This window comes from Monopterus albus, unplaced genomic scaffold (assembly GCF_001952655.1).
Source record: "Monopterus albus unplaced genomic scaffold, M_albus_1.0 scaffold120.1, whole genome shotgun sequence".
Lineage (NCBI taxonomy): Eukaryota > Metazoa > Chordata > Actinopteri > Synbranchiformes > Synbranchidae > Monopterus > Monopterus albus.
In genome coordinates this window covers 923,750-933,992 of record NW_018128000.1, presented here as the reverse complement: position 1 = coordinate 933,992, position 10,243 = coordinate 923,750, and the positions used below count along the sequence as shown (strand labels likewise).

General features: G+C 40.1%; 3 protein-coding genes across 4 annotated transcripts in view; 2 read left to right on the top strand and 1 right to left on the bottom strand.

Moving 5' to 3' along the window:
• Nucleotides 1-6,716, top strand: part of abca7 (ATP-binding cassette, sub-family A (ABC1), member 7) — a 27,937-nt gene extending 21,221 nt beyond the window's left edge. Inside the window, 10 exon segments of the mRNA XM_020612032.1 lie at nucleotides 1-64; nucleotides 343-466; nucleotides 945-1,007; nucleotides 1,424-1,530; nucleotides 1,684-1,825; nucleotides 2,128-2,262; nucleotides 2,720-2,823; nucleotides 4,053-4,145; nucleotides 4,447-4,696; nucleotides 5,493-6,716. The exon segment at nucleotides 1-64 is cut by the window's left edge and continues 23 nt beyond it. Of these exon segments, the coding sequence (XP_020467688.1) occupies nucleotides 1-64; nucleotides 343-466; nucleotides 945-1,007; nucleotides 1,424-1,530; nucleotides 1,684-1,825; nucleotides 2,128-2,262; nucleotides 2,720-2,823; nucleotides 4,053-4,145; nucleotides 4,447-4,696; nucleotides 5,493-5,987 (1,577 nt within the window). The 3' untranslated portion in view covers nucleotides 5,988-6,716.
• A 68-nt stretch (nucleotides 6,717-6,784) lies between these two features.
• LOC109966847 (uncharacterized) lies at nucleotides 6,785-8,419 on the bottom strand. 2 transcript variants are annotated; one of them, XM_020612029.1, is made up of 4 exons: nucleotides 8,012-8,419; nucleotides 7,716-7,924; nucleotides 7,129-7,301; nucleotides 6,785-6,941 (listed from the first exon to the last, which is right to left on the bottom strand). In XM_020612029.1, the coding sequence occupies exons 1-4, from the start codon at nucleotides 8,391-8,393 to the stop codon at nucleotides 6,803-6,805; spliced, it is 903 nt and encodes a 300-aa protein (XP_020467685.1). In that variant the 5' UTR covers nucleotides 8,394-8,419; the 3' UTR covers nucleotides 6,785-6,802. The 2 variants fall into 2 exon arrangements, with proteins under 2 accessions (XP_020467685.1, XP_020467684.1); XM_020612028.1 differs by having other exon boundaries at nucleotides 7,716-8,419.
• A 733-nt stretch (nucleotides 8,420-9,152) lies between these two features.
• r3hdm4 (R3H domain containing 4) overlaps nucleotides 9,153-10,243 on the top strand; it is a 12,949-nt gene continuing 11,858 nt past the window's right edge. Inside the window, exon 1 of the mRNA XM_020612030.1 lies at nucleotides 9,153-9,469. Within this exon, the coding sequence (XP_020467686.1) occupies nucleotides 9,429-9,469 (41 nt within the window). The 5' untranslated portion in view covers nucleotides 9,153-9,428. The remainder of the gene's footprint in view (nucleotides 9,470-10,243) is intronic.

Genomic DNA, 10,243 nt, shown 5'->3' with positions numbered 1-10,243 from the left:
CTGAGGGCGTTTTCTTTTTCATCTTCACCATACTGCTACAGTACAAGTTCTTTATTCGCTTCAGGTATTTTTAAAACTGCTTCTCTTAACACAGACATACATAACTCTGCTTTTCTCATTTCTTATGTCACCACTTACCTGTCGTCGTGGTACTGTCTTGGCACAGGTGGTATGAAATCAAATTGTTTTATTCAAATGCATTTTTGGTGTCAACTGTTGACTTGAACCTAGCTGCCAGTGTCTGTCTAGACCTGTGAAATTGTAGCTTACACAGTTACACTATTCCATAGCAGTGAAAAATAATCATTTTTTGATCTTGTATGTTTTGTATTGTCTGTTCAGGTGGTGGGCTGTGCCTGAGATGCCTCCTCTTGGGCCTGAAGACGAGGACATCGCCAGAGAAAGGGAGAGGGTCAAAAGTGGCAAAGCCCAGTCAGACATCCTCACCATGATAGACCTCAGCAAGGTACAAACAGCATAACACCAAAAGTGTGAAGTGGTCGGCTACATAGACAGTAATGGTTTAAATAAACTGTCACTCTCCAATTCTCTTAAGTTACTGACCTCCTGTTTTTAAGTCAACAATTTTGACGTATTACATTATACTATATGTAATTCACTTACAAGAGTCCTGTTGCAAAATATGCAAACTATATGACTTGATAGTAAAAGTCATACATCTACATCTACATACATATATATATATATATATATCATGTGGCATTTCTACCAAAAGCACAAATTATGTCATTCCAAAAAGGAATATATACATGCTTTTTGATACACATTAATTCTTAACAAACTTGATGGAAGCATTAGTATATAGTTCACCTACTAATGAGCAAAGTCCTTGATCCATCTTCTCGACTGTGAAATACTTTATATTACACTTGCACATTATAAATTCCTAGTTGTCACTGCAACATCATTTTTGTTTCTTTCAGGTTTATAAAGCAAACAGGAAGCCAGCAGTAGATCGTCTCTGCCTTGGGATTCCTCGTGGTGAGGTGAGTAATTACACTCCACCAAATGCAACTCTCAGTTTTTGCCTGTTGTTCTAATCAGCTTTGTACTGTACATTTGCTGCAGATATAGTCAAAATATCATTGCTAGTTATCATAGTGTGACTGATCACTGTTTCCTCCCAAAAGCAGCAAACTGAAAATATCCCAGCATTGATTGGTAACTGTTCATGCTGAATCTATTACTACTGCTGCTGTTGTTACTGATACTACAGTTTTTCATGCTGCTTCTTCTATTACTGTAGAGTAATTTCTATTAATACTTGTGCTGCTGTTTCTAAAAATGCTTCTACTGTCGCTAATATTGCTTCTGCTGAGCCTAAAACTACAACTAGAGACTAAAAACATGTTATATTTTGTCATAAACCTGTATTTGTAACCTGGAACTGTCTGTTCTTCAGTGTTTCGGCTTGCTGGGGGTGAATGGAGCAGGGAAGACCTCGACATTTCGCATGCTGACTGGAGACACGCCTATCACCTATGGAGAGGCTTTCCTCAACCACTACAGGTAAAAATGCTCTCCACCACCCACTTATTCAGCTTTTGCATAGGCTTTGTTCTGCAAAGTGAACAACATCAACCAGGACACTTCAAGTGTACAATAAAAGAAGTAGTAGTTGCAATGACAGTCATACTACCAGTATGTTTGTGTGGTTCCCAGTGTGCTAACAGAGATGGAGCGAGTCCACCAGCTGATGGGTTATTGTCCACAGTTTGACGCCATCAGTAACCTACTTACAGGCCGGGAACACCTGGAGCTGTACGCCCGCCTGCGGGGAGTTCAAGAGGGCTCTGTCTCTAAGGTAGCATTACGGACCAGTGCACCCCAAAGCTGTCATAAGAATAACATGCTGCACTGTCACACTGCCAGTTCCTAGTTGTCTAGTGTAGTCCTGGTACAGACTGCAGAAACCAAAAGAACCATCAAATTCAGTGTCCTGATATTTTCAGGTGGTCACTTCAGTTGCAGCGTACAGAAGAGATGTCACTGTTTTAGTAACCAAACTGTTTATAAACTTTAAAGGGTTTGGCACTTTTACATGGAGTGACAGGTTTATTCGGCTGCAAGGTGGCACAGTGATGTGGTTTCTCTGCTGTCCTGTAGGTGGCGCAGTGGGGGGTGAAGAAGCTGGGCCTGACCCAGTACGCTGAGCGTAAGGCCGGAGGCTACAGTGGAGGCAACAAGAGGAAACTCTCTACTGCCATCTCCCTCATCGGGGCTCCGCCTGTTATATTCCTGGTTAGGATCAAATCTATTCACTAAATAACAGGAGAGCAATTGCTAAAATAGGCAGAGAATGAACAGGGACACCTACTGTCAAGCAATAAACATCTCCCCCCTGTAGAAAACAGCCAACACATTGGCATTATAAGTATCACCGGTTAAATTCTGTATGGGTTTGGATAGTATTTGAAAAATACTTTTAAAACTCCTCTACAGCTCTCCTCATGTTATTGTGTGCAGACAAGACACTGTATTGTATATACATTGGGGTAGAATAATGCATAATGTTATCATCAGTCTATCTCTTAATTAAGAGATATTTCATTTGATGAATGTTCTTGCATTATCTCAATTCAACAGACTCGAATACAAACAGAAACATATTTCACAAACTTTTTCTTTCCTTTCTTTTTTTTTTATTTTTTACTTCTGTCTGTTTTCTTCATGCTGTGGTTTTTTAAATTTATGCTAGGATGAGCCCACCACTGGTATGGACCCCAAAGCCAAAAGGTTTCTGTGGAATTGCATCCTCAGTGTCACCAAAGAGGGAAGAGCTGTAGTTCTCACCTCCCACAGGTAGGAGCAAGTATACAATCAATTTTGTACATGCGCATTTACCCTATTCCGATAGCCCATACTACCTCGTGCCCAGACTGTAAATTCCACCATTGTGGGAATAATAAAGGGATGATTAAATTAATTAAATTAGCAGTGAAGATTGAGGTGTTTTGCTGAGAGCTATCTCATGTGTGTCTATGTTTCTAGAGCATCATTTTCATCATCTATCAAAAGGTGAAATAAGTCAAAGATTATACTCAGTCTAATCCAGGTGTCCTTGGAGTTCAGTCTTAAATGTCTTTAACCACTAACGACAAAATTGTTATTCATATGATAAAACTGGATCAACAAAGGAAAATACATGAGTATGCTCACATTAGCCTTGTAGAATTACAGTGCGCAGATAGTGCACATGCATTCTCTGGCATTACAGCATATATTGAAAAACAGAATCTGTCTTTTGCAGCACGGTGGCACAGTGGTTAGCACCGTTGACTCACAGCGAGAAGGTTCTGGGTTTGGGCACCACCCAGGACCTTTCTGTGTGGAGTTTGCATGTTCTCCCCGTGCTTGCGTGGGTTCTCTCCGGGTACTCCGGCTCCCACAGTCCAAAGACATGCAGCTTAGGTTGATTGGTGTTTCTAGGAGTGGTTGTTCGTCTATGTGTTAGCCCTGGGATGGATTGGCGACCTATCCAAGGTGTACCCCATCTTCGCCCAATTGCCCCCCGGGATTGTCGTCCCCCCACCCCCCATGACCCCGTTCAGGGACTCAATGGTAGAAAATGAATGAATGAATAAAAAAGAATCTCTCTTTTATCATATTAATTCTAACATTGACCAAAGAGCTCACTTTCATTCTGAATAAACCTTTTTTGCCATAAACACCACAGTCTTTGAGACATATCCAAGCCTGATATCCTCACTTGTGCTTCAGCCTGTCAAGTGGGCATGTTTTTTTAGATTGGAACCTCCAGAATAAAAAGGAGATGATAATATAATGGAAGATACAAAACAAGAAGGCCCACAGTTCCCTATTTTATCAAAGGAGCACTGAAAAACAAAGACTTCAGTCTGGAAAAACACTGCTGTATGACTCTAGTGGTTACTGTGAGTGTGGTACTATAATCCCATTTCTGTAAAATCCTCTTTTGCTGCAGCTATTTTAATTAGCTGGCTAAAGCTTTCTTCAGTTTCACAATGCTAATGGGTTTTATTGTGTGTGTGTGTGTGTGTGTGTCTGGTCAGTATGGAGGAATGTGAGGCTCTCTGCACCAGAATGGCCATCATGGTCAATGGCAGGTTCCAGTGTCTTGGATCTGTACAACACCTGAAGAGCAGGTAACCACACTCTACGCTCCCCAGTTAAACAAACATAATTCATCACTCTTTCAAAGAATGTTGGAGACTGGAGATATATGAGAGGACTGAAAACTGCTTCTACAGCAGTCAGAGTGTGAACTGTTCTGAATTAGGGGAATTACTACAGAAAATTTAAGGGCACTTCATCTGTTTATCTGAACAGATGCTGCCATGTGAAAATATTTAATGGACCCCTGAGGAGAAATGTAGTTCGTATGTATTGATGTAACAGTATAAAATTTTGAATATTATTTCTTTCTTTCTCTCCTTCACTTTTCAGGTTTGGTGACGGCTACACAATCATGCTTCGTCTAGCAGACACTAAATCAAGTCCGGACTTGTGCCTTGTGAGCACCTATATGAAGAACACTTTTCCCAGCATTGAGCTGAAGGAGCGCCACCAGAATGTGCTGCAGTACCAGCTGCCCTCAAATGACTGCTGTTTGGCCCGTGTCTTTGATGTGCTGGCCAACAACTATGAGGAGCTGGGCATCATCGACTTCTCAGTTTCGCAGACCACCCTGGACCAGGTGAGGACAGTAATGAAATATCCTTCAGCCTCTGCATTCTGACTAATGGCATTTTGCAAACAGATCACCAAACAAATTAATATACATGTGATTTTTCAAGTTGCATAGGCTCATCTCAAGATGCTTAGTGTGGAGGTGTCTTACCACTGATGATGTGTTGTCACCAGATGTTGGTTACAAATTGTGCTGAACCAAGTCAAAATGCTCCCACACAAGTGACCTCGTTGTCTTTCTTACTTGCTCCATCTTCCAAGTCAATATCCCGAATACAAAAACACATAAACCCGGGCATTTTCATTCTGTAAGACTGGTGATCTACAGGTAGCCAGAAATACTGATGATCAGAGAATCAAACTCTGTTGCTCTGGTTCTGTGAAAAGTGTATTCAGAGATATATTTGATATGAGGCTTCAGAGATAATCAAATCAAGTGCATATCTTTCAAAGTTTTAGAGTTTTTTGTATTGAATTCCGCCTTTAAGATGCTGTCCTTCCACTGTAGTTCAACAAGGAACAACACTGTCCAGGGAACTTTGGAAGATAACCACTTCATATAAGCTTCTTACACAGAAGGAATGTGAATTTGTGCCTCGCAATGGAAGCATTAGAAAAGCATCTCTTAAAAGGAAAAAGAGGAACAATTGTAGCAAGCAAAAACTGTTTTGTTTATGTGTTTTATATGGGCACCTGACTAGTGCTTTAACACCAGTTTTAAAAATTGTGAATGTATCCTTTAATGTAAATTTATCAGAGAACAAATCAGTGAGACTCATGTTAAAGCCAATTCATTTTTATAGGTGTTTGTCAACTTTGCAAGAGAGCAGACTGATGACGATTGCCTTACCGATGTGGTCACCAGTAACGGGACAGTACACACCAACCTGACTGCACTGTCTCCCAGGATTAACCCTCCCACCATCCAACCACAGCCACCGGTTACACCCCCTCAGGCAAGCGAGACTTTACAGCAACATGAGACATCATCTGACAGCAAACCAAAAGAGGGTAAATCAAAAAAGGCTCAATCTAGCAAGGGCAAATCTAAAGCGGACAAAGCTAGTCGAGTGAAAAGCAACAGTACAGCAATGACCATATTACCTCAGGCAGAGGAGAAGTTCCATGAGACATCTCAGACAAGCCAGAGAGTCAGCAGTGAATCAAACAGCAGTAATGGTGGTGTTCAGGGGGAATCCAGTACATCCAGTAGGTCCAAACACAGAACAAAGAGCTCCAGTAAAGATCCTTCTGCACTCTTTATAGTTGGCAGCAACACACAGGACAGTGCACTTTGATGCAGGGTGCAGATTGAAAGGACCAAATACAGTCAAGCATTTTCTCTGTCGGTAAGAAGTAAAGAGTGGAAAAGGTGACATGCAAGAAGTAGTGAAACTGAGCCAGTAGAGGTAAATTTATCAATTTATCAGTCCGCTCCAAAGAAAGAACCAGAAGTTATTGCTTCTTAATAATAGCTTTGGTGCCTTCAATTGTTAGACCACTTACCATCTCATCTTTATTTTGCATAAATTGCTTTAAAAAAAAAAGGGAATGCTGCAAACGGTAGTAGTAAATTTGTTACATGTAATTGATGATACTATGCACAAGAAAGTAATTGTGTTTTGAAACATTATGCTGTATCTCATGTGGAGGGAGTTCTTACTGCAAGTTCATTGTTACATACCTTTTAGATAGTTAATAATAAACATAGGTTTTGATTTGTAAATCAATACTACCTAATGTCCAAATGCAGGGTATTATGTATGATCGAGAAGAAAAGAAAGCCATAAAGCTTCAGAAGGATTTTATTCCAAAATGCAAAATGTTAACAATTCTTGAAAAGTTTCAATTTTTTGAAAATGTAAACCAAAAACTTGGTCTCATTTCAGAATCAAAGTCTGTACCACTGAATGTGTATGAAGGTATTATGTTTGCACAGTTCTACTTGAACAATGATTTATCTATATCTACTCTATGTACAACTGTAGATAGAAAAACTTGTATTTGTCTGTTGTGGAATGTTTTGTCTCAAGGATAATAAAAATATATTGTTTCCTGTATAATTTTTAAAACATTGTGTATTTTGTGAGTCTAGTCTGCTTTTTCTGACGAGTCACTGCAGAGTGTTGGACGGCAGTAGGCTGTTCTTCGTCATAGAGAGGATGATAGTGGGTTTTTGTGCAGGAAAAAGTGGAGGAAGGGTCATCTGTCTGTTTACACTGTGTCCACCCACTGATGTCTCTGTTGCTGCACTGATGTTAAAAGAAAGACAGGTAAAATGTTCCTTAAAGTCCCTCTGTTTAACATTTAACACATTTTTGAATGGATTATAACACATTGTGTAATATAGTTTCATCCACATGTAAGGACAGTTTCAGGCGTACAGTACAATTAACAATAACTATGTCTTTTATAAAGATGCATGTTATGTAATGACACCTCTTCTCTCTCAGTAGTCTTCCACTAACAGCAGTGAGGTTTTGATTGGACGGAACATTCCATGGTTCTTCATCCCAACCTCTCCTCTTCCCCCTTAGTTTCTGTGTGACTGTCTGCAGCAGGACATCCAGACTGGACAAGGAGATGTCTGGAAGTCGAAACTCAGATGATTTCTGCACGGAGAACAAGAAAAAGTCAGTGATTCCTAGCAACATACAGTGTGTGTGTGTGTGTGTGTGTGTGTGTTTGCTGAACCATACCAGTGACTATTATTGTTCAGCAAGGTAGCTTTTAAAACAATTTTTTTTTACAAAACCTTAATTTCTACACTACTTGGATTATTTGTCCTTCCCCTTGTGTAAACTTGTGATTTTATCGTTTCCTCAGGCTTGTTCATGAAGATGAAATTGCTCCTGCTTATCAATAAAGGTTGATACAAATCCAAACTTCTTTAATGTACATTCAGATGAAAATGAACCACCTGTACCTGAGCAAAAAATTTCGGCAGACTCAGCCTGCCAGCAGTAAAGTTTAAAAACATGGTGCAGGGCATTATATATATTAACAATTTTTTGCCTTTTGCTCACACTTTTAGAGAACAGAAGGTTGTCCATCCAGGGCCTGCTGTCTGTCACTGGTCTGGTAACTGGTCCGGTAACTGGTCCATCTTCTCTGCAGCTTTTAGTTGTGACGTTTGGAGGGAAGGTTGTGCTTTGTTCAGATAAACTGATGGGAGGTAGAAGGGTGAGGCACCTGTTGATCCTGTGATGGTCACAAAGCTCGGGAGCTGGTTTAGCTTGAGTTAAAGGTGGCAGCACGAAGACAGGACTTAAGTGTTTGGTTTCAGCTGCTTTCTCTAAAGTTAACCCTGTGAAAGACTCACTTGTATTGGGTGTTTTTTCCACTATTTTGATGACAGATGGGTTCTTTCTATTGCTGTTTTCTGGTTCCTTTTCAGCCGAACAGCTGGTATCTTCTTCCCTCTCCTCCTCTTCCTCCAGAGGTTCCTTGGCTAAAGCCAAAACAGGCATTAAGTTGACACAAAGCTTCATTATATTCCCTGATGTCTCATTTGTGTTAGTACCATTTTCTGTAATGGAGCTATTTTTAGATGTGTAAACTTTAATCTTCTCCTTTGACTTCACAGTTCTCATTCTCGGAATTGATTTCTTTACTTTACCAACAATCATCGGACATGTGTCTGGGGCATGGTTTCCAAGTTTTACTGTCCTTGTTGTCTTCTTTTTCTCCATTCCGACATTCATGTAAAAACACTTGAGTGAATCTTCTATAATACTGGCTAAACATCTCTCATAAAATCCTCTTTAAATAAAAATGTTCTCTTCTGCCAAAACATTCACAGCTTTTTTTCCTCTTTAGAAGCAGTGAGAAAAGCTAAGCGGAATTGGATTACTATGTTGCGGACCTGTTAAACTGGCTGTTATGGTAACATATACACAAACTCAAGTGTAGAGTGGAGCCAAAGTCATTGTTTCAGATTATATAGAAGGAATGATCATGCTTGAGCTGAAATGACTCTAAAACACTAGATTATAAAGAGGGTGGAGGTAGCAGTGGATTTATTCAGATGTTATGAAAAAAATTCTGCTTGATGATGTGTGCCAAAGATTGTCTATTGAAAACATGAATCACTCAGTTAAAAAAAAACAACACAAAAACAGACAATGTGTTGGATTTATATAATTACTTTAGGTTTTTTGAGGTAATTAATATTTACATTTTTGCAGGCTGTGAACAGGCCTGTTTGTTTTGATCCACAACTTTCCACCACTGTTACAATCCTATACATATGTGACAGACCTGCTGCTGATTACCTGGCTCAGGTGTGTTCAGCCAATCAGAAGCTGGAAGATACCAATTCACTTTGTCTTTCATCTTAGATAGTATCTTCCAGCTTCTGACTGGCTGAACACACTTGAGCCAGGTAATCAGCAGCAGGTCAGGCAGGGATAGTTGGAAAACAAGCAGGACAGCGGCCCTCGAGGACTGGAATTGGCCACCCCTGCCTTAGATGTTCTTAAAGGTGTTAAAGTCATTAGACGTGATAGGCCTTACTATATGAAGACAGAGTGAGAGCTCTTCGTTTTCTCTCTCTTTTGTAATCTGCTGGTTCAGCCCTCTGTCAAGCTAGCAGCCAGGAGCTGGCTACTTACAAGACAATCAGCTAAACCTCTTCATTTATAACATTTTTTTTTTATCTTCCCCGCCTATAGTCATTTTTTAAACACGGTCCGTAAATCCAGACAGTGCGTATTTTCCGTGTGTCCTGTCTGAATAAGATGGTCGTTTTGACAAAAAACCATGAAGACCAGGATTATATGTGAGTGAAAATTACGAGTGTGTTATGTTAGCAAGATAGTTAGCATGATAGTTAGCATGAGCCAGATTTGACGTTACAAATCCCTTTAAATAGCAGCTAATTAGCTTTAGTTTACGTCAGGAATTGTACTCAGTTTTAGATGAGCTGAAATCCTGCCAGCTGTCATTTTAATTAGTTCAACTCCTAGTCCCTAGTTTGTTTAACCAGCAGTTGAGTTAAATTCTCCGTCTTCGGCCGGTTGCCCTTTAGCAGCTAAACGTTAGCTGACGTGGATATGTTTATTGTTATATTTTGGATTAAAAGACACGCCAGGGTGTCTTTACCAACATTGATCTGATTAATCACACTCTTGTGGTTTTCCTGGAATATCTGATCACACTCTTGTGGTTTTCCTGTAATATCTTATTCAGGCTATGTAGTTATTTCCTTGTTCCTTGTAAGCTTGTAAAGATCAAGTTACAGACAAACCACCGCCTGGTGTTATGTTGCTGTAATGTTGCACATAACATGTGTAGAGCTATTTTGGTTCTTGTTACCATTGCTAACTCTGAGAGACGAGACAGTCCAAGTAACTTCAAAACAGTGCTGATTTATTCAAAGGATCACAGGTAAAATTAACATTACACGCTCAGGTATCTTGCACCTCCAAACTGCTCGCAGGCAGATGTAAGATGAAAGACCCTGAACCCACCAGGCCTATACATTATATCACCTCGGTTGGGCTAGCCCCATACTACACAGAAACGTCAACCGAGACGTCTCTGTTACCAGCTT